Source organism: Peromyscus eremicus, chromosome 3, assembly GCF_949786415.1.
Source record: "Peromyscus eremicus chromosome 3, PerEre_H2_v1, whole genome shotgun sequence".
NCBI lineage: Eukaryota > Metazoa > Chordata > Mammalia > Rodentia > Cricetidae > Peromyscus > Peromyscus eremicus.
Window position 1 is genome coordinate 16,479,247 of NC_081418.1, and position 23,881 is coordinate 16,503,127.

At 38.6% G+C, this 23,881-nt stretch overlaps 1 protein-coding gene across 6 annotated transcripts in view; it reads left to right on the top strand.

Annotated features, from left to right (window-relative positions):
- Window positions 1-23,881, top strand: part of Akap9 (A-kinase anchoring protein 9) — a 126,367-nt gene that overhangs the window by 65,783 nt on the left and 36,703 nt on the right. For 5 of the 6 annotated variants that reach the window (XM_059257314.1, XM_059257312.1, XM_059257317.1 and 2 more), the window contains 6 exons: window positions 4,904-5,136; window positions 18,064-18,226; window positions 19,215-19,427; window positions 20,257-20,295; window positions 21,778-22,010; window positions 23,508-23,627. In XM_059257314.1, the coding sequence (XP_059113297.1) occupies window positions 4,904-5,136; window positions 18,064-18,226; window positions 19,215-19,427; window positions 20,257-20,295; window positions 21,778-22,010; window positions 23,508-23,627 (1,001 nt within the window). The remainder of the gene's footprint in view (window positions 1-4,903; window positions 5,137-18,063; window positions 18,227-19,214; window positions 19,428-20,256; window positions 20,296-21,777; window positions 22,011-23,507; window positions 23,628-23,881) is intronic. The other variant, XM_059257313.1, reaches the window with a different exon arrangement.

A 23,881-nucleotide genomic window follows, 5' to 3' on the forward strand; every position in this document is an offset into this window, starting at 1 on the left:
ACACCATTGAGCTCACCTTCCAAGCAGTTTGCTGGAAGTTACAAAAGGGGTAAATTGGCAGTTTATCTCCTGCACAGAAGATTGTCTTGGTGTTTACTTACTTTGAGAATGTAGACCTTGAAGGATATCTGATCCATGATGCTTCTTATACGTTACATCCAAATTTTCCAGTGTAGGTGAAATGTTTTTGTGTCCATTATTTTTGAATGATAAGCATCCCATCTGAATCTAGACATGTCTTGGACTTCCAGAAACTGTTTTTGAACATTTTCTCCGTTCTTCCTGCTCTATAGCAATTCAGATTACTAATAACAGGAAGCACTGGCATTCCCACAGGAAACAAGATCAAAACATAGCTGATATTTTGCTTAAAAACATTTTTCTTGTCTTAATCAAGTAAGTCCTTAAAATATTATATAACTGGTAACCAGTTCTAAAAGAATAATACTACAAGAGGAAAAATTAAATCCAGAGAAGTACAATGTATAGAATGTTATTTCAAAGATCATTTTGCTAGCATTAACATCACTGGTTACAATGTATGCTCTCCAGTTGACATTTTATGTTTTTATGATTAGCAATGCTGTTGATTTGTTAATAATTTGGCGTGGCCATCAGTATCATTAAGGGACACTCATAGATCCAATTTTCATTTTTAAGTAAATATTGAATTAAAATAACTTATAATTTTAAATGTTGAATCTTTCATAAACTCCAGTAATGTACTGGCTTTACAATATTACTAATGTGCTCTGTATGTTAGAATTCATCCTGGCATTTCTTCATATTTTTGAATGGAAGCATTATAAAAGCTAAAATACTCCTTTAATTTTTTTTTTATTTATTTTTTTTTTTTTGAGATAGGGTTTCTCTGTGTAGCTTTGCACCTTTCCTGAAACTCACTTGGTAGTCCAGGCTGGCCTCAAACTCACAGAGATCCACCTGGCTCTGCCTCCCGAGTGCTGGGATTAAAGGCGTGCGCCACCACCGCCCAGCTCCTTTAATTTTTTAATGTCTCATTTGACATAACAAAAATTAAGTTTTAATCTGATTATCAAGTGACTTTTACTCTTCAGTTTTACGTATGGCTTTTTTCTTGTAACACATATGGCCTATTTTCAGTCTTCAAGTCTGAATTTGTTTAGATTTTAAACAGGTATGGACTTGTTAACTGTTGAAAAACTAATTGATTTGTTAATAATTGCTTCCTTGTGAGAATAAACTTTTATAAAGTTGAAAGGCAAGGTTAAGCTAGTGTGAATTCACTTTCGTCTGAGGGAATGGTAGATCACCTGATCAAATGGGGTCCTGGAGCTGTGTTGTGAATTTCCTTTAGCTCTGAGATCTCTTAGAGGAGAGATGTCCCCTCTCCTGGGAAGGCAGGAATGAAAGCTTGTTTTCCGTGGCTTCCTTTTGGCGTGGTGCTGTGCTGTAGAACAATAACAGCATACTAATCATGAACTTGAGCAAATTTAATAACTCTCACAGATCTATCTCCTTCCTTATTTGTTCGTTTGTTTTGAGATGATATTGCTTTGTGTACCAGGCTAGCCTTGAACTCACTATCTGGCCCAGACAAGAGGATCTAGGCAGAGTCATCCCAATGCCTAGACTGCTACACAGGGAAGACCCTGCCTAATAACTAACACCAGACCGTGAAACAAAAACTACTAAGTGTGTTTCACCTTTATCTTTTGGGGAGTACTAACTTATTTTTTTAATTAGCCATCCCAGAGACACTGACATCCCATGACTCTTACATTGTGCATTGTTTTGCATGTCCTCTGTACTTTGTGCTTGAGATTTACTCTCGTGTATACATCTTCAGTCTCTTTCTTATGCCCCTCAGACCACAAGTCCTGCGGTATTCTTCATACTATTCGGGTGTTTGTTTTGAGGTTTTTTGTTGTTGTTGTTTTTGTTTTTTCGAGACAGGGTTTCTCTGTGTAGCTTTGCGCCTTTCCTGGAACTTGCTTTGGAGACCAGGCTGGCCTCGAACTCACAGAGATCTGCCTGCCTTTGCCTCCCGAGTACTGGGATTAAAGGCATGCACCACCACCGCCCGGCGAGTTTTTTTTTTTTTTTTTTAAAGTATTGGTTGGTCTCAGCTTTGCCCTTCAGAGTAGATTGTAGCACACTAACAAGAGAATAGACATTTACCAACTTTACCAACCTTAGTAACATTGCTATTCTCAGAAAACCCTAACTAAATCACTAAATCCATACCACTTCTCCGTGCTGGCCCGTTTGTCCAGGTGAAAATTGAAGTTTGTCTTTTTAAAGGCTCTCATTCATCTCAGTCTGTGCCTTTCTGTTTGACTTTTTTTAATTGAACTTGTTTTGTTCTGTTAGCTTATGATAACTGTGAGACTCCCTTTCCTTCTTATTAAATGCTGTCTCTACAACAGTTGTATCTACTTCAAGTGTTCAACTCTCACCTTTATAAAAAAGACTTAAAAGTTGCAGACCCAAACTTACAGCATGCTCTACAGCTGTACACATCCTGTCAGTACTTTGGTCATTTTCGTGGCCGCAGTGTAGACGGTCTCCTGATCCGTTGGTGTGTTCCTTAATGATTGCTATGGTTAAGAGTCATCTGAGTGAGAAACCCAGAGTCATCCCTCAGCTTTCTTCTTGCCTTTTTCCTTCAGTCACGTCCAGCTGTGTCCTCTCCCCATCCTATTTCATGACTTGTGTCCTTTACACCATCATAGTTTATCACTTCTCGTTGGGTAGTTGAAATAGCCTCTTAGCCAATCTATTCTTTTCTGTGGATTCTTAAAATTTGCTTCCTGATATAAAAATTTGTTATTATCTTCATATTTAAAAATATGATTTACCCTTCCTAATCTTTAGAAAAACCCCCAAAGTTACAACAAAATCTAAGACAGTTCACAACTTGGAACCAGCCTGCTTTCTAGTTACCTTCTTTTAAAATTCTCCCTATTGTTAAAGACTAGTGTTTCCGTCAGTTCAGACTATTCCTTTTGCCTCAGATTTATCACATTCTCCAAACCCATGAAAAACAAATGTCACTAGAATGCACTCAGTTTCACAGATAAAGATAGTATATGGCATAAGTAGTTTTGTTCCCTCAGTACCAAGTAAAAACTCTTGCTCCCATAGCTTCTACAGAAATATCATTTATTTCCTAGACAACTTCATTTGACTTAGTAAATGTTACAGTATGTATTGTACTGTACTGTTTGCTACTTTGTATACCATTTTGAATCCCAAGATCATCCTGAACTATAACACTTTTGAAATATTTGTCCCATTATCATGGTATTTGATTTTAAATACATGGTCTAATATAAAGAAATCCTAGCATAGTAGTTGTGCTTTTCTTTTTAATTTGGAGAATAAGATGTAAGGTAAAAATTACATTACCTGCTATGCCAGTGATTAGAATTATAAATTATGTGTAATAGTAAATTTTGGGGGCTGTAGAGATGGTTAATCTGTTACAGAACTTGCTGTTCCTGCTGAGAAGCCAGGTTTGGTTCCCAGCACCTACATGGTGGCTTAGAACTTTTTATAGGCACACACAAGGTACATACATACATGCAGGCAAACAGTCATATATATATAATCGTTTTTTAAGGTAGGTGTTTAAAATTGTGCCCTAGAATGCACACTTTTCTGGTTTTGTATTCTGTTACCAATGATCTGTTCAGTAGAGGTGATTAGTAGGTGTGGTTAGAAAAGCTGCATCTGATTTCATGGCTCTAGTGTGCTATTCTGCATGAGTGTGGCAAGCTCTAGAATGCTATCCTGGGTGAATATGGCTAGTTCTGCGTGCTATCCTGGTGAGTGTGGTGAGCTCTAGCTCTGGTAAACTCTTCATTATATAAGAAATAATAAGAAATCAATATTGTGAATAAAAGTAAATTAGTCTGTACTTTTCTCCTTCATACCCCTGCAAATGTAGCACATAACAAAATTATCTTAGTGCATTTCAGATCAAATCAAATCACTCCCCTGAATAGGCTCAAAAGTCAGAAGGTCTGGTCTAGATAAATACAAGCACTTGCTCTCTTCTTCAGTGTACCTGGACTCTTCCACTGCACACTGAGATTGGGCTTGGGGTAATGGCGGTAGATGGTGTATGCTCAGGCACATGTGTTCATGTGGAAGCCAGAGGTCAGCATCAGGGATCTTCCTCAGTCACTCTCCACCTTATTCTTTGAGACAAGATCCCTCATTGACCCTGGAGCTTCAGCATTTTGGCTACATGGTCTGTCCAGCATGCCCCAGATCCTCTGTCTGTACACCTCTCTCCCCTCCCTCAGACTATGATTACAGATGTGCTCTACCACACTGGCTTTATATGGTGCTGAGGGTGGAACCCGGTCCTCCTGCTCATGTGGCAAGCACTTGATCCACAGAGCCACCTCCTCAGCCCTCTCATCTGTGACATCTTTGTGTGTTTACCTTCTCATTACCCTGTAAAGTCTGTGAAGGTGGGAACCGCCTGGTTACTCAGGAGTCCTCATCACTTTTCAAACACTGCATGATACCATTTGGTTAAATAGCTATTTGAAGTTGTCTCAAAGGTTGTTTTAATCAGGCTATAAGTGTGGCTCAGTACACAGTACATATAACTACAGCTCCAAAGTTGATCCCCTGCACCACAAAATAATTTTTCCCTCAAAGAAAAGATTGTGAATAATCCAAGTAGTAATTTCTGTGCTCTTATTAGCACAGCACTATCCTTTCCTAGTCTGTCTTACTTGCTAATCAATATTCCTACTTTGCATATTCACCTTGTTAAAAGTTGTTATTTGAAGCCCTTGAAATTGTAATGATTCAACTTTTCATTTGACTTGATCTCTTCAGTTACTTAATGTTGTAACTTTAAATATTCTGATTAATTTATGCCTTTAACTTGTTATTATTCTAGTTACAGACGAGTCCGTACCCTCTTATCCTGCAAGTGCTATAGCAAGAACTGACAGCAGCAAGTGGTCACAAGTGACTGAGAAAGGAGCAGAACTGTCACAGCAGTTTGGGACAAGTGGTCTTGCCGGACCTGAAATTGACCCGGAAAATGTTGAACTGGTGCTCAATGTCAGCTCCCGACTACAAACGGCAGTTGAAAAACTCCTCGACGCCATAAGTGAAACTAGTAGTCAGGTAACCTTGCTATCCTCAAGTCTCTGCTGAGTTAGAAACTAGTAGTCAGGTAACCTTGCTATCCTCAAGTCTCTGCTGAGTTAGACGTGGACTTAATGGTTCTCTCTACTATTCCACAGAGATTTGTCAGACTTTCTTTTAATGATTGCTTGTGTTCAGGCTGGGTTTAGTGGAGCAAACCTCTAATTCCATCTATTTGGCAGGCCTGGGCAGCTTAATGATACCCTGCCTTTTAAAAAAAGAAGTGTGAAAAAAGATCCAGGACTAAAGCTCAGAGGTCGAGTGCTTACAGGGCTTGTGCAGGGTACACTCTCCAGCACTGAAAAACAAGTGTACAACAAACAAATAAATACATCACAGAAATTTTGACTCTACCATTGTTGGAAATGTTCCATTAAAATCTCCCCTTTGAAAGCTTGTGTGGACTTGACGTGCTGTAGAATGTCTGACATAGTCCCATTACACTCAAACGTGGGATCCCTTCACATCCATTTTACATATATGAGCAGGTTAGTTTGCCATACAAGGCATTTCTGGGTGAGAAATTAGTTTGGAACATTTTTTAAAATAGTTTTTAAAAATCAAAACATTTTAAGGATTTTTCTACTGTATTTATAAATTGGTGTTTTCTGTCTGTATAATTTTTACTACACCTTTTATGATCATTGACTCTTAAATTACCATGTGCAGAATTTTAAAAATTATGTACTGTTTTAAAATGAAGAAATTTACTTATCTTCAAAAGGTTTATCTTAAGTGTGAATCTACAGCTGTCATGATCAAGTACAGACTAAATTATCATTGTCATTATTGTCTCTACTCAAATCTTGAAGCAGATTCTGTGAAACAAGTTGAGAGGTTGAACAGGTGACTCCTTTGTCATTGGTGAGGTCTGACTCTTCTTCGATATTACTTCTTCACTCTAAGAAGTGACTCAGTCCAGCCTGTTCCTGTGGTAGATAGCTATGGGAGAGCAACTGTGGAAACAGTGTTATCATTACATTTTAATTCCAGGTTCAGTTGTTGGGTGGCTGTTATTTCTGGACCACCCACTGGAGCATGGCCAGCCTGCCAGAGATCACCCCTTACGGAGACTGACTCCTTCCAGCAGCCTTAGACTGTGCAGAGCCTCCTCAGCCAAGGGTGTGGTCTCGTTGCCCCTCCCCGATCCCTGCTGCACCCCTGACTGGTTTGATCTTGTGCGGCGCTGTTCATAGCTGCTATGGGTTTAGGAGTGCAGTAGTCCTGCCATGGTTAGGAAACAGTTTCCCCCATTCCTCCCAAACTCTAGCTCTGACATCTTTCCACCCTCTTCAGCAACACACACAAGTTTTTGTATTCACCGTTGGATCTTGCCTATAGTAATAGTACTGTGCTAGTCTAATGATTTTATGTTTTGCTCATTCATTTATTTATCCAGAATTTTTCTAAAGTGTGAAAGTACCTATGCTTTCATTTTTATGCATGTAACCTAGTCAGAATTATGGACTTGGGGCTGCTTTATCTGTTGTTTATAACTTTATACCATAGTTACTTAGCCAGGTGGTGGTGGCACATGCCTTTAATCCCAGCACTAGGGAGGCAGAGGCAGGTGGATCTCTGTGAGTTCAAGACCAGCCTGGTCTACAGAGTGAGTCCCAGGATGGGCTCCAAAGCTAAAGAGAAACCCTGTCTTGGGGAAATAAAAATTGTGTGCCATAGTCACTTGTTTTATTCCAGCTTCAACACTGAGAAGTCTTCCAGGACAGCTTTTGTACCCTTTGAGAAGGCTTTCTCTTTTGAACACTGCCCTACAACATGCACCTGTTTGGTATTTTCTCTGCCCCAGCTTTAGGATTAACCACTTCTCCAAAAAGTACATGTTCCTTTGATTAGGAAACACTACTTAAACCAAGAGCTGGGTGTTGAATGTGCTCATAGTTACTTGGATATCATCGCTCCTGTTAGTGGGCAGTTTGAAATTATGTGTCTGTATGTATTGTGTATGTGTGTACATTTACATGCCCATCATTTGGGAAGTAGAGGCAGGCGGATCTCTTGAGTTCAAGGCCAGCCTGGTCAACATAATGAGTTCCAGGATTGCCAGGGCTGTGTAGAGAGACCCTGTCTCCAAAAACAGCAGTAAAATATATGCTTTTACTCTGGCTCCTGTCAGTAACCTTCATCTTCCTTCTCCGCTTCTTTGAAAGTGTTTTCCAACAGTGAGGGGAGATTTTCCATTTCTGTTGTGTTTTCACTTCTGCCTTCAACCTTGGTTGATTTGTAAGTAACTTCAGAATTGCTGATCTGTGCCTTTAGGGGAAACCAGTGGACTAACTTCAGTTTGTAATAATGGATATATAGATAATGCTTTTGTCATAGCCTCATCGTATCCCTCACAATACAGTTTTTCAAAGTTCCTTATGTTTACTCTTTTCTCCCTTCCCCTACCAGTATAATTTTTCTTCTATAGACTCACTTTGTGTGAACTTTTTTCACTTTGGTTTCTTCCTATGGGTTTCTTTTTTAATTTGATGAAATTAACTCTGAGTGGACAGTTCTTCCAGTTGAGAGTTACGTGTACCTACACTGAAGTCACAATACAACCTAAGTCCATCACCCCAGTGTGCCCTGCCTGGTTCTGCTCTTTACAGTCAGCCATCTCCCACTCCCTGCCTTTTGCAAACACTGGCTTCTGTTCCTTACCTATGCAGTTTTATTTTTAAGAGTATCATGAATGAAATCATATTTATATACTCTTTCAAGTCTGCCTTCATTTGCCTTAACAAACTGTGCTTATGATTTGATTCTTCTATGGTGTGCGTAATGATTGGGGGGGGTGCTCCCTTTTATAAATGAGGAATGTTACATTGTATAGATAAACCAATTTAAGCAGTCATTGCTGGTAATGATGGGGGAGGGTCGTTTCTTTTTGTAAATGAGGAATATTACATTGTATAGATGTACCAATTTATGTATTCATTGCTTAAAGAACATAGAGATGGTTTCCATCTCTGGGTATTGAGATTCTCAATTTTCAAAACCAGCACTTTGGTGCTTTGCTAAAGATAGACTGGAGTACTGGGGAGTGGTGGGCACACTCTGGAGTACTGGGGAGTGGTGGGTACAGTCTGGAGTACTAGGGAGTGGTGGGCACAGTCTGGAGTACTGGGGAGTGGTGGGTACAGTCTGGAGTACTAGGGAGTGGTGGACACACTCTGGAGTACTGGGGAGTGGTGGGCACAGTCTGGAGTACTGGGGAGTGGTGGGTACAGTCTGGAGTACTGGGGAGTGGTGGGCACAGTCTGGAGTACTGGGGAGTGGGGGGCACACTTGCAGGTCAGGAACACAGAAACAAGCTCCAGAAGTCATTTGCCCAGCTTACCAGTCAGGTGGTGAAGTTATAATTTGAACCCAGGCAGTTTAACTTCAGAGTCCATGTTCTTAGTCAGTACTTCTGCCCTCTGAACATGAATGAAATGACTCACTGTCGTGTAACACTGATAGGTATTGTGAGTTCAAACTGAAAAATGAGTATTGAAATCCTGGCATCACTAGGGACCTTCCAAGAACCATTTCAGTGGAATAGCAGAAATGAAAGCCTGATTCAAAAGAGAATGAATTGAAATGAAGTGAAGAATTAAAGACAAGGAAAAACTCGGTATGTGATCGAGAAAATTTGTGACAGTTGGCTAAGTATGTTGTTGTAAAGCAACCCTATGTTGAAGAGCAGTAGACAGTTCTGTATTATGAGAGTTTATGAATGGGGTGATGATCACAGGTCAGAGTCCATTGTGAAATAAATTACTGTAACTTTTTACTAAAAAAGATGTAGGAGGTAATTAGGATATTTTAGCAGGAAAAATGATATAGAATGTATGTTTTTGAGAGGTTCCTGAAACAGTAAATCAGGCTGTACCCTTAGAGGGTGGTAAACTTTAAAACTCAGTACAGAGTTTCATTGTTTACTTACCTTCTACTAAAATTATACCATGTGGTGGGTGGATGGGCAGAAAAGTGGTAAGGCAAGAGGGAGACTCAGAACGTTCCAGGTGAGAAGCGGCAGGGGTGAAGTTCTGGCGGTGGGAATTGATCTGGAGTGTGTAGGATGTGGTAGGGATTGGTATAATTCATTGGAGAGGCACACTGAAAATGGAGGGAGTGCCTCAGGCTGGAATCCTTTCAGGTCGGTTCCATTTCAGAGAAGCTGCGTTTTAATACAGAGCTTAAGAAATGTGGGAAATTGTGGATGCTGTCAGACATCTGATAGCCTGAAGGCAGTCTGGGGTTTGGAGAGGACTCAATTAGAAATGTCATCATTTCCAGGAATTTGAAACTCTGGTTTTGCTGCTTTTTCTCTCCCCGAACCCTCAAGGAACAGTCTATAAAAACACTGTGTAAGCCACGTGTTTAAAATTAAATTCATCACAAGCTTCGTAGTCTTGGAGGAACTACAAAATGATGGGGGTTTTGTACTCGTAGAATACTGGTATATAAGAGAGAAAAGACATAAAGCTAGAGTGTGTACATCTACAAAGGATATTGAGAATCAGAGGTGAGAAGAGAGCCATAGGAAAAATTTCATAAAAGCCCAGTGAGGAGTTTCCAAGGGTGTTAAAGACCGAGAAATTAGGGATGCTAAACGTTTAGAATCCTTTGCACACTTCCGTATGATCGTCCTCAGTGACTGGTTAAAACAGTTTAATAGGGTGATACAGGAGGATTGAAAGTTCAGACTTAAGCAGTAGAAGAAATAAATCAATCTCGTGGCATCTAGTTTTAATGGAAATAGAACTGGCGTGAGAAGGGCAGAATGTTTTTGTTTTTGTTTTTGTTTTTCAGATTGAAATCTGATTGATTAGCAATGACTGATGCAGGACAGAGCATCAGTCTCTTCCCAGCTCCTTGAGGGTGGGAAGATATGGAACCCTGAGCACAAGGGGACAGTATAGGCTCTGCCAGACCTTGCCTCCATTAAGGACTGTTGCAGGTGATTGTGACATGCTAAATTTCATTGTAAACGTCCAGAAGTTTAAGTAAACATTGAACAGTCATGGTTCATTTGCTCTTTCCTCCCTTCTTCCCTCCTTTACTTCTTTTCTTCTTTTTCTTTCTCAGTGCTCCTATATGTTGTATAATTTTAGTAGAAGATAAATAATGAAACTTTGTACTGAGTTTTAAAGTTTACCACCCTCTTAGGGTACAGCCTGATTTAATAAAAGAACTAGGGAATATTCACACTAAGTTTCAGGGGACCAGACGAGTATCTACCTGGATTGTAACCTGTTTTCATATAATAGATTAGTGTTTGGCTTTATATATTCAATTTGAAATGTCATTTACCCAATAGCAGGTCTCAGTCCATGTAATGTATTTGTTTTGATGGCCTTCTCATTTGCTCTCCTGGGTCACCATAAAAGCATGTTTGTATTGCACATGTTTGCTGGGACAGCCTGCCTTACAGTGTGATGGAGATGCTTGGAGACAGTCTCCACACTGTGGTCTATCCTGCAGTCTCTGGGCTTCTGTAGAGAAGTAGCTTTGAGAGTATGGTCCACAGATGCTTGTCTTTTGAATCACGTAGAAATACAGTTGTCTAGCTTATGTGATTATGTTTCCCATGACCCAGAGGTGTTTTACAGAGCCTTGGATTGTTTGACATTAGAGTCCCTCGAGAGTCTCTTGTAAGAACTTGAATGAGGAGTCCCTTGCACAGAGCTAACTGACTTGATCTCACTTTTAAGAACAGTGAGCTCCGAGACACCTGCTTCTGTGTTTTCTCAAAGATGAATCTGAGGGTTAAACAGTCTACTGAGATTTTGATTTGTCATTGTCATGTTTTAAATATAGCTATAATTTTACCATCAAGAGGTGTTTCTGACTTAACTTTTGAGAGGGCTCTTTAAAGTATTATGCAGGATTTAGCCCTTTCTTAAATAATATAAATAAATAAAAAGAGCAACAGACATGTTTATAATTCAAAAGCAATAATTTATAGAGAAAAAGTTAAATAGCTTCACAGTGTATGATAATATTGAAGGTTGTTTTATTGAGGGAAATACTCAGCTCTATACTGTAAATTAATAGCAAATATGTATTAAGTCTTGATCTTCTAGAACTTGATGGTAGACATAAGTTAGTCTGGATATTGATACTTTAAAAAAAAATGAAGGTAGTTTTTAGAGGGTCAGGGAGGTTCTAGACAGGTTTTCTCTGAGTGATAGCTCTGGCTGTCCTGGAATTCGCTTTGTAGACCCGGCTGGCCTTGAGCTCACAGAGATCCACCTGCTTCTGCTTCCTAAGTGCCACCAGGCTCATTTTACCTTTTTTATTGTAAGGACAGTCATGCTTTTTATATGTAGGTTGAATTATACTAGCATACTGGTTTTTTTTTTTTCTCTCTAAATTACCTTAGGGTGCATGCATGCATATGTCTGTGTGTTGTTTATTATTTTATTTGTTGTATATGGGTGTTTTGCCTGTATGTATGTGTACCACATGCTTGCTGGTGGTGCCCATAGAGGCTTGAAGAGGCTGTCAGGTTAACTGGGGTTACATATGATTGTGAGCTGCTGTGTTAGTGCTGGGAATCACGCCCTGGTCCTCTGGAAGAGCAACAAGTGCTCTTAATCATGGAGCCATCTCTCCAGCTCCTATGTATGTAGTTTCTTGCTTTAATCTGTGTTCCTGGTTATATAAGAATGCTTTTTACAAACTTTTGTTTTATGTAAATAGAAGCAAGGTATGCCTGCTTCTGAAAATGGACAAAAGCAGCGGAACATACTTTGAACTATTTTAATTGAGGGTCTTCTTGAACGTGGATTAATAGAGTATATTATCAGTTACTGCACTGTTATTATCTTAGTCACTGTTCTGTTGCTGTGAAGAGGCACTGTGACCAAGGCAACGCTTACAAAAGAAAACATTTAATTGGGGGCTTGCTTACAGTTTCAGAGGCTTAGTCCATAATGGCAGGGAAGATGGCAGCATGTAGGCATAGTGCTGGAGAAGTGGCTGCAAGCAACGTCCTACTCTATAAGCAGAGAGGAAGAGAGGGGAGCATGGGCTTTTGAAACCCCAAAGCCCAATCCCAGGGACACACTTCCTCCAATAAGGCCACACTTCCTAATCCTTCTAATCCTTTCAAACAGTTCCACTCCCTAGTGACTAAGCATTCAAATACATGAACCTGTAAGGGTCATTTTTATTCAAACTACCACAGTTATCAAGAATCTTTCCCCATGCTAAGTCATCTTAATCTATTATATATTCTTCTTGTTGTCTCTTACCTGTGTGCTTAATTCCTACCCTGTGATACTTAATTCCTATCCTAAGTGATACTATGTATGAGTACTATTTTTTACCTACATGGTTTTGTTCTTTCTTCAAAAAGGAGAAACAGAATGCCAGATTATTAAAATAAACTAATTGAAGAGAAAATAAGGAAAGACTATTTAAGGGAGAATTTTTAGGCTGGACATATGTCTTCTGAACCCTCATTAAAATCACAGTAGAGAGGCTGAGGAAATGCTCAATGAATAAGAGTGTTCCCAGACCCAATCACAAGAGCCTGAGTTTGGATCCCTAGTGAGTATGTAAAAAGCCAGGCTTGGCCCTATTCTATAAGCCCAGTGCTTGGGGAGAGACTGGAGACAGGAGGGTTTCTGGGGCTTACTGACTACATCCTAGCCGAGTTCAGTAGAGACCATCTCAAGTAGAAGGGCAGAGAGCAGTGGAGGAGCCACCCAAAGTCGTCTTCTGCTTTCAAGATCTTTTCAGTGCCAATTAAATGGAGGGTCAAGAAGATGGTTCCATGGTCAAAGCATGGCAGCACAGTGTGAAGGTCAGAGTTGACCCCCAGAACTTACAAAATGCAGGGTGAGTCTGGTGGCTCATCTGTAATTCCAGTCCCGGCAGACAGAGATAGGGGACACCCAGAGCACACTGGCTAGCAAGACAAGCCACATTGGCAAGCTCTGGGTTTGATGGAAAGACCCTGCCTCAACAAATAGGATGGAAGAGTAATTCAGGATGATTCCTGACTTCCACCTCGGACTTCCACATATACATGCACCACACACACACACACACACACACACACACACACACACACACTCTCTCACTCACACACTCACAAAGTGGAAAAAAAAAGTAAAATTACATGTAACTGCAGCAGTAATGGGGTTATTCCTCCATCTTGTATAGATGATAAGACATCTTCCCCAATAACATCTATAACAAGAGTCCCCAGCATATAGAGACCTCTCTGCTTTGCTGCTTGCCAACCTATGGAAAATCTGTCTGTCTGTCTGTCTGTCTTTCTCCTCCCCCCTCTGGTGTATGTGGGGTGGTGGTGGTGGTGATAGTGTTCTGTTACTGTTTTTCTTGCCCTGCTTACTAGTTTGCTAGGAAGAATTTGTATACCAGCATAGACTATGTAATGAGAATTACTATAAAACCAATTTTCATAAACTACTTACTTTAGTATAGGTTTTTCCATTTAGATAAAGATTTTTGTGGGTTTAGCATATTTAGTTACAGAATAGAAAACAAAAGCAAAAAAATAAATGTCTATTATTTAAAGCAACTTTCGTTATTGAAAATCTTTAATTATCAGGAATATTTTTTAAGTAAGTTATTTACCTTTTAAAATTCTGAGCAGCTGTCTCATTCACCATTGCTTAAGTTTTTGGAGCTGCCAGAGACTGGCTGGTAATCACAACTCGGGCTTTAACATTTTAGTCAGGGCTCACAGGCTGCTGTAGGTAATGTAATTATTATAATACAGCTTATATATATTGTTATATATAATACAGCTTTAAAAAGGACATTTTCCTTAACATGCACTCTAGAAACTGAAAATGAGCTGTAACCAAAACATGTATAGGTCAGTGGCTTCTTAAATGTCTTGTTTCTAAGGAAATACCAAACAGATTCTAATTCAGTTTTTCAGAAATAATGATTTTTTTATATACTTGAATTAGTAATGTGAACACAATCATACTTTCTATTTTATATTCTTAAAGCAACAATCTAGTGGGATGGAAAAATACTAGCTTATCTCCAAAGCATTATAAACTTGTCTAAATACCCTTTTGAAAGCTCTGACGTGGACCTCGGATCCTGTTAGGCAGGGTTTAGTGTGGGCGTACTGACTCACATTCCACCTGTCCGTGTACCTATAGGTACAGACTTTAACCACACCCTCTGCTCTGGCCTGTTCCTTAGGAGACACTGACTGAGACCTTTAGCTCAGTGTGGAGGTTATTTGAGTATCTCAGTTCAGAGGAGCTTTTCCTTTTGAATTGTGAGGCTTGAAGAGCAAGAGAAATTCAGCAGTGTTTCTCAAGAGTGCTACCATGGAGATTTACAAGCTGACCTTGCCTGCCAAGATCTGCTTGGAAGGCCTAATTATTACCTTAGACACATTGGATACTGAGAGCAGTTTTGTTGCTTAGCTAATTAGATCTTTATAATTTTATTCTTTCATTTGTCAAGGATTTAATTATTCTAGTTGGAACTATTTTTGTTTGTTGTATTTATTATTGGATTGTTTGGGGTGTTGTTGCTTCTGTTTTGGTTTTTGACTAGATAGACTTTTGTAGGTTTTGTTCTGTTTTTGAAGTTGAATTTTTGTATCAGCTTTTTGTTGTTCAATTTATATGAATTAAGTTTGCTTGTGAATACTAAAAAGAAAATCTTGCACTAGTATAGGGTGTCTTGATAAATTAAAAGGAACTTTGTAATGTAGTAAAAATTTTAAAACAAACAAACAAACAAACCTGATGGAACAGAAGAAGCTTGGCAGCCTTATCTAGAATGGATTCTTACAGGACCTATTTGGCCACTATCCAGCTCAGTGGCTCTTGGTTGGATGAACAGGAGGGAGATATTTATGAAGTTGAATCTCGTGTGCCTTTGCCGTATCCTTATCCTCTGTCTGAGCATTTGGATGAAAACAACTCAGTAATCGTCAACATTTCTATTTTTCATTTTATTCACAAAAGAAATGGACACACATTAAAGCTTATTTCTAAAATTTCCCTGCCGACCCCTCCTTATTCAGTAAGTATACAGTAGTACTTTAGAAATGTAGTAAACTGTAAGAATTGAAGATATCACTGTCTTTATAGAGGTTGAGTGGAGCAGACCCTTGCTTTGCTCTAGTGGGGTGTTACTCCTCACACCTCAGGTGGGCAGAAGGGCTGTTTGTTCCTCAGACCCCAACCTCACTGCTTTTGACTTCAATAGTACAATGAGCTAAATACTAAATTTCTGCTGTGCTCAGAAAGCTGTTTGAAAAGATCCTTCCTATCCTAAAGATTGTGTGTCTGTCTGTAATGCTGATCCAAAATTTAAAAAACGTAATGAGTGTGCTTGAGAGAATGGGTATGATGACCCTCGACTGCCCAGTGGATTTCTGTGCCAGATGGGGCATGTTTGTGATCATGTTTGTGATCACATGCCCTGTGGGCTGTAGCTCTAGTCATAGGAGAGGGAGCGTGCATTCTGAATATTTTTTACAACCCCAGGGACTTGTTTTCTGTTTTAATAAGCTTATTAATTCTATAGAGAAATAACCTTTTCAGGTTTTAATGTGAAACATATTTTGTAAACACTGCTAAGGTTAAATGCCCACTGTAAAAATGCCTACATGTTCAGGATTTCTGGTTCATAGGATCTTTAAATGTGTTGTGAACATTCTCTACAGGCTATTCAGCATTTTTTTTTATGACTTGCATGGCTTTAACTATAAATCTTAGCTAATATTTAACATGCCGGATGATCGTTAGAATAGTTTTGCTACCTCACCAACAATTTTTTAAGTGACAGAATATTTACTAATGCTTTACTTTGCTGAGAAGTAAAAGCTCTGAATTTTATTTTTTCATATATGGCCTGTTGTTGCACATAGTAGGACTCAGTCACGCCCTGCCTGGGTGGGAGGAATTCAAGTATAATTTAGGTCAAACTTTGAGGAGGATCTTTGCCCAGTGAGTGGGAACCCAGTTGTGCTATCCTAGTGTGTTTCGTAGCTTTATTCTGTCTCATTGCCTCAGCTTTTTGGTTTGGCTTTTCCTTCTTCTTCTTCTTGTCACGAATACTGGCTTAAATCTTGTGAAATGAGAGGTAAAAGCAAAAGTGTGGCAATTTACTCACATAAAGCAGGATTTTATTTTGTTTTAAATCCTTTATTGAATTTCTGTAGTAAATTTGAAATATGGAAAGAAATGCACCTTCTTGGGCTATGGCTCTGAACTCTTAGAGAATTCATATTTTTAGTAGATAACATAATTTACTGGAGAGGTTTACGTGTATATGCAGAAGTGATTGATACTTTTGGAAATAGCTGTTGCAACTAAATTAAAAAAGGTATTTGTGTGCATATGAGTTCATACTTTCTGGTCATGTTTCTTTACAATCTAAGTCAATGTGTATGTTACATTTAAAAAGAATAAATCCTTTTCCCAATTAAAAGTGTTTATATAAAAGTTTTATCTTTTTGTGGTGATATATTTTCCATTTCATATGAATTCTCATTGAAATAATGTTTTAAGTGATAGTTTAAACATCTTGTTAAAACAAGAATAATTGCATGTGGATATTTTGGACATTTATTTAGAGCAGTGGTTCTCAACCTGTGGATTGTAACCCCTTTGGGGATCGAATGACCCTTTCACAGGGGTTGCCTAAGACCATTGAAAAATATATTTATCTTATAGTTCATAACAGCAAAATTACAGTTATGAAGTAGCAATGAAAATAACTTTATGGTTAGGGGTCACCACAGCATGAGGAACTGTACTGAAAGGTGGCAGCATCAGGAAGGTTGAGAACCACTGATTTGGAGTGACTGAACCTTTAGTGACACTACAGTCTATGTTTTACTGTAAATAGTACTCAGATGTGAAGCACAAAAGTAATGTTAAGTGTTATATATTAATCATTATATTAATACATTATTGATGTAATTGATCATATTAATATATTGTTATTAATAATTCTATTTTTATTATATTAGAATTATATTTAGTTATATCTTAATATTAATGTGTTTTATGATACGTTACATCTAAGCTAGAAACCACTATATATTTACTTATATTTTAAATGACAAGCTTGGTAGTTCGGTCTTTGAGATACACGGAGTGCATATACACTTACAGATTACCAAGACTTGCTGTGACCCTTTGCCGATGCATACAACTGCTTGGTTTTGAGCGCTTCAGACTCACATTGACTAAGACAGGCCACGAGGAAGGCCCTTCAGGGCCCGAATGACACCGGTCAGGGACAGTGCCTTTCTCTGACCTTACACAGCTGTGGCTCCAGTCTGTTCTGCCATCCTTGCCATCCACGAAAGTGCATGCTGATAGCATTTGAAGGGTACTCAATTTTTAGTTTCTATAGTCCAAGGTTTTTCAATAAACTGAGTATCTTCAGAAACTTCAAAGTTTTTACAAATTCTTTCAGAAGTACAAAGCCTTTATTTAATAAGCATATGTGTTACAATTTCATTTATTGCATCCTGTGATTTTGTTTTTGATGCCATATATTAGTAGTCTACCACAAAGTACTGAAGTCAGTACTGAAGAAGTTAACAGTCAAAATGTTACTGGTTTGTCCTGCCACATAGTTTCTGGAAGTCTATAGCAAATACAGAGAGCTTCGCTTCACTAGCTCTATACCCCTGTTTGTATGATAGAATGTATGTCCACTGATTTAAAGTAGGAAGCATTCTGTAGCTTCATGAAACTGGCCTATATCTCTTATAGAAAGTGGCATACAGCAAATGTATCTGCCGTGACTACTACCTGCTGCTAACATGTGCTGCAAGTGTTTGGCTGTCATTTACTGAGATCCTTTCTTAGTTTTTGCTTGTTTATGAGAGGTGACACTGGACCCCAACACTTACTTCCTTTGTGTTCTCCTGCCCTCCTGGTTTAGCTGGAACATGCGAAAGTCACACAGACAGAGTTGATGCATGAGTCCTTTAGACAAAAGCAAGAGGCAGCGGAGTCACTCAGGTGCCTAGAAGAACTGCATGAACGCCTTCAAGAGGAGTCGCGGGCCAGAGAGCAGCTGGCTGTGGAGCTGAACAGAGCGGAAAGTAAGTGCCTCGGTCACTGAGACGGGAGATGGTTCAGTCTGAGAATAGAGACTTGGATGCACAGCCAGGTTTGTAAACCCCAGTCTAATTAAAGCGACCATTGAAAAATACAGTTTGTCCCCTGAGTTTTCCTAAGTATACACACACATTATAAAAAGAATTTATAGAATTATAGATAACATTAAAAAATTTAGATGATTCAGGACCAGTGTGGTGGCACATGCCTTTAATCCCAGCACTCGGGAGGCAGAGCCAGGCGGATCTCTGAGTTCAAAGCCAGCCTGGTCAACAGAATGAGTTCCAGGACAGGCTCTAAAGCCACATGGAGAAACCCTGTCTCAGAAAAAAAGGAAAAATTAGGTGATTCAAAAGTAGATGATGGTGAGTCTGAGGTAATTCCTAAAAATGAGAAAACTAAGGCAAAAGCTGTTATTTGGGTGGTGTAAGGTCATAATTAAACGTCATTACAGACTTTAACCTCTAAAACCCTCTTCTATTCTCTCAGGGAGTTGGCCTTCTAGAATTTCTTAAAATGTCAATCTTCTCTATTATAGTTAAAATGTGATTCAGTTCACAAGCATTTGATGTATTTTAAGCTCCCAGGAGCCTATCTATTTCTGTCTGATAATCTGAATTACGTATGTGTGTTGTGGTACTTTAGTATAGCAAAGTACTAGACAGGGAGATGTCATGTTTATGTACAGTAAACAAGAAAAATTACTGCAGAATGGCAGTGAAGCTCAGCAGCAGGCTCTTAATAGAATGAAGTGATTTAAAGTTTTGCGAACAGAATGGTTTTATTGTTAGTATTAATGTCTAATGGTAAGCTTGGCCTACATGTACACGTCTGCAATCGCAGCTGAGGCAGGAGGATCACAATGTTCAAGGCCAGCTCAGGGTAGAATAGTGAGACCCTGTCTCAAAAAACAAAACCTGATGGTGAATTTAAATTAGATGCAATTCAATTTCCCTACATTGTGTCTTATAGGTATTATTGATGGGTATTCGGATGAAAAAATTGTTTTTGAAAGAGAAATTCAGGAGAAAACGTACATAATAGATCGGCTAGAACAGGAGCTGTTGTGTGCGAGCACTAGACTACAAGAGTTGGAAGCTGAGCAGCAGCAAATGCAGGAGGAGCAGGAGCTGCTCTGCAGGCAGAAGGCCGCGATGAGAGCAGTGGCCGGCCCACTGGAGCAGCGTATGTACCCAGACTTTGTGTCATATGGTTGCTCTCCGTTTCTCTTCTTCAGATGCTCATGTGACAGGTTATCGTCTTCAGTGCCGTTATTTACATATCTATATACACACTTGAAAAATCATAAGAAAGTATACTTTAAAGGCAAATGAGTTATTAGCCATTTTATGGAATATTTTCTATTTTGCCTTTTAAAGATATTAACTGTTAACAGGAAAGGAGAATTACTTATTTATGCTCAAAAAGCTAAAAGTATTGAAGCCGTGTGTTTTGGAAATGGGTACAACAGAGTTCTTTTAGTGGGAGAGAGGTGAGGAAAATGTGAACACTGACCTGGTGCTGGTCATGAGCAAATGTAGGCAATGTGGGCTTGCAAGACGAAGAGACCCAGAAAACATCTGACATCTCATTTAGGAAGATTCAAAGAACATTGAACTTTATAATGGCTAATTTTTACATCTTGATCTTAAAGCTTATTGAGTGATAAATGTCTGTCCTTGTGACCATGGACTTTGAATCCTGTTTATTGAACCCTCTTTGATTTTTAAATGCATAGTTGGGATCTACACATTTGGAGTTTCTCTAGTTTCATCAACTTAGAAATAAAACCTACATATTCTCCCTAGGGATGCTCTGATTAGTTTAGCACAGGTTTAGGGCTAGAATTTTTAAGGTTAAAAGGTCTCATGTCATATATACAAAATATACAAGAGACATGGGACTGTGGATAATAGTGATAAACAGTGATGTCAACTTTTTAATGTGTGCAAATATGCGTTATCGTATTTGAGAAAGTAGAAGACATAACTGTAGTTTTGTTTTACTCTCCTAGGGCCAGTAGATGCTGCAGTTGATGCAGCTCCTGGAGCAGGTGTGTGCACAGTTGCATGCACTGTTATTGGGTGGTAGAATCACAGCTCAGAATTTGGGTGACCTCGATTTCCAACTAACAAAATTTCTAATTTTGCAGTTTCTCTGTTGTGTTTCTTTCATACTTACAATTTTTTTTTTTAACAGTAACACAGCTTAATTTACAATAAAAATGTGTTTTGATTTGATATTAACACCTGAGGTTTATAGTTACCATTATCTTATTTAATCTGTTTTTTCACAGAGTCCAAAACCATTTTGGTTTTTCAAAAGAAAATGTTGAGTATCTTTAAGAAACAAACAGTTTCTGTTTTATGAATATATTAAGCTCTCTGGTCTCTGATTTTTCAGAGTATTCCTTACAAAACAGAAAAGTTGATAAGCTAATGGTAGCAAATGGATCAGTTAATTTACTAAGAGACTTTGTGGCTAATTTACTTTGATATTAACATATAATAATGATATTTTTTAGAAAAGATGTTTTCTATAGATCCAAGATCTGAATACACTGTTGGCACATTAGTTAGTATAAAAATTCTAGAAGGGTATTCTTTCTCTCTCTCTCTCTCTCTCTCTCTCTCTCTCTCTCTCTCTCTCTCTCTCTCTCTCTCTTCTCTCTCTCTCTCTCTCTCTCTCTCCCCTGTCTATACTTTATACCTAGACTAACAGCCAATCTTCACATGGTCCTTCCTATATCCCAGACACTGTTATTTACACATACTAATTCGGTTCATCTCCAGTTGCTCACATAACAAAACTGAAGACCATCTTATCAAATGTCACACAGAAGGAAAGTAGTAGAAGTAGGAATTGAATCTGTTCTTCATGCACTAACCACATTGATCCCATACGTGTCCATGTTCCCTTGATGCACAGACATATAGACATGAAAAGGCAGTTCAGGGATGTAGATCTAATATAAGCATAAGACTGATCAGAAATTCTGACTGTCGTCTTCTTCCTCTTTCTGTTCCCCTTTTCCTGGTTAAAAATTTACCGTATTTGCTTACTGTGTTTATCGTGTGTACAGAGAAAGATGACTTTTGGCTTTTGAATGGACTCAGTTTTGCCTGTGGTTAAAAATGTGGTCAGCATTTTATGGTTTAATTCAAATGAACTTTGTTCTTTCCCTGATCATAAAAATGTATTACTCTGTTATTTACTTCATTGTTTTCACAAAAATACCTTTTTGTAATAGGAATTCTCATTTTTATTAATTCTGTATGGTAGTAGTTTGCTTTCTTTTGTAGGAGTAAAATATTTTGATATTTTCAGATGAAAGTATATACTTTTTAATGTATTTAAAGTAATTCTCAGCCTTTATTTCATGAAGATAAAGTTTAAAAATAGTAGTCCATGGGGCTGGAGAGATGGCTCAGCTGTTAAAGGCTAGGCTCACAACCAAAAATATTAGTCCATGACTTCATTATCATAACATTATGAATCATAATTTAACCAAGTGTATTGTTACATTTGTAAACAGAATTTCTACAGGAGACAGAAAAACTAATGAAGGAAAAGTTGGAAGTACAGTGTCAAGCTGAAAAAGTACATAATGAACTTCAGAAGCAAGTGAAAATTCTAGAAATAGATGTTGAAGAAAAGACCAGTAAGTTAATAGAAATGGAGCAGGAGAAAAATGTCGAGCTAACAGATCTAAGGCAGCAAAACCAAGCACTGGAAAAGCAGCTGGAGAAAATGAGACGATTTATTGATGTAAGTGTCTTCAGCTTAGCTACATGGACAGTTATGGATGGGTGGCGGGGTAGATGAATGGACTGACGGACAGACAGACGGGACAGGTATGTAGATAGGTGAGGAGATGGATGACTACTAAGGCTGAGGGTATGCAATTCATGATACAATCAGTGATACAATCCATGTTTACTTAGTCGTCAAGGAGTCTCTGAGTCCAATTCCTAGCAACAAAATAATTAAGTATTTAATGCATAAATATTTTTTAAAAGACAAGTTAAAAGCACACCTGGTTTGTGAATAACCTTGAGCAGCTCAGATTTCCAAGTTCAAAGTTAAGCTCTTTCTAGTTTTGCTCTTTACTAGTAGCCAAAACAGGTAAGAATTCCCAGAGTTACAAGTGCTTCCTGCACAACAGATGAGCACAGCTCCCAGTGTGGCACATAGTGGGACTGGCACAGCAGTCACACTGCCATTGTTCTCACCCAAAGTGTCATTGGTTTTGACTTTTCACACAGAACATCTTTAGGGTTTCATAAGCCAAGTGTAAGCCAATATTTCTGTCCTGCCAATCAGCTGCCAAATAACCACACAGAGATTTCTTTTTCATTATAAATGCTTGGCCCTACTTAGGCTTGTTAGTAACTAGCTCTTACAACTTAAATTAACCCATATTTCTTATCCATAGTCACCATGTGGCTTAGTGCCTTTCCTCAGTACAGCATGCTCATCTTCTCTCAACATCTCTCGGCCACTCTGCCTCCCTTCATCCCAGAGAATGTCCTGCCTGTCCTCTTCGTGTCTAGCTATTAGCCATTTAGCTCTTTATTAAACCAATGAGAGCAACACACATTCACAGTGTACAAAAGGATTATCCACATCAGCCAATGATCTGCCCTTGTCAGAATCAATTGAATACGTTTTATATTTTTAGGTGTAAGTCTAGAATAGGATTAAGCAAACTAATTTATATTGCTTACCTGTTCTAAGACTGAGTTAGCAGTAGATTCCTCTTTTGTACAAATTTATCTTGTTATTCTTGTCTTCTTATTCTGCATTTAACATTATTTGAATAAAAAAGATAGTACTGCTAATGATTTTAAATATTCAGGTTTTTGTTAACGAGCCCAAATAGGCAATGTACTATAATCCCCTAAAATGTGTTTTCTTCTTAAACCTTTGTGGTTTTGGGTATTCGTGTATCAGCCCATAATCTTTAAACCTCTAGCTAAAGGGATATAAAAAAATAATGGGGACAATAAATATTAATTAATTAAATGATAGTGTCATAAGTTCTATAGTTTTTTGATGTTGTTTGTTTATTTTTTAGACAGAGTCTTACTGTGAAGCCCTACTTAGTGTAGAACTTGCTATGTAGACCAGACCAATCTTGATCTCACAAAATTCGCCTGCCTCTGCCTCTCAAGTACTGGGGTTAAAGGCGTGCGCCACCATGCCCAACCCAATATCAACATCATCATCACTGTCATTACTATTATCATTATCGTTACATTTCAGGAACAAGCAGTTGACAGGGAGCATGAGAGAGATGTGTTTCAGCTGGAAATACAGAAGCTGGAGCAGCAACTTAAGGTTGTGCCTCGACTCCAGCCCACCAGTGAGCAGCAGACCAGAGAGGTAAGGACTCACTGATAGTGTGCCTCCTTTGTCCTCCTTTGTATCTCGAGTGTAGAACAAGGTATCTTGAAGAACTCAAAAGTGGATTCTTTATATTGTGTGTCAAAAAAAGTTATTTAAATGTCAGGCACCTGTTAACCATAAAAATGTACTGTATTAGGGTGAGACTATGTCTCAGAGTGTTTACCTACCCTGTTTGAAGCCCTGCGTTCAAACTCGGGGGTGGGTGGGGGAAGAAGTTTGAAATTTGAAAT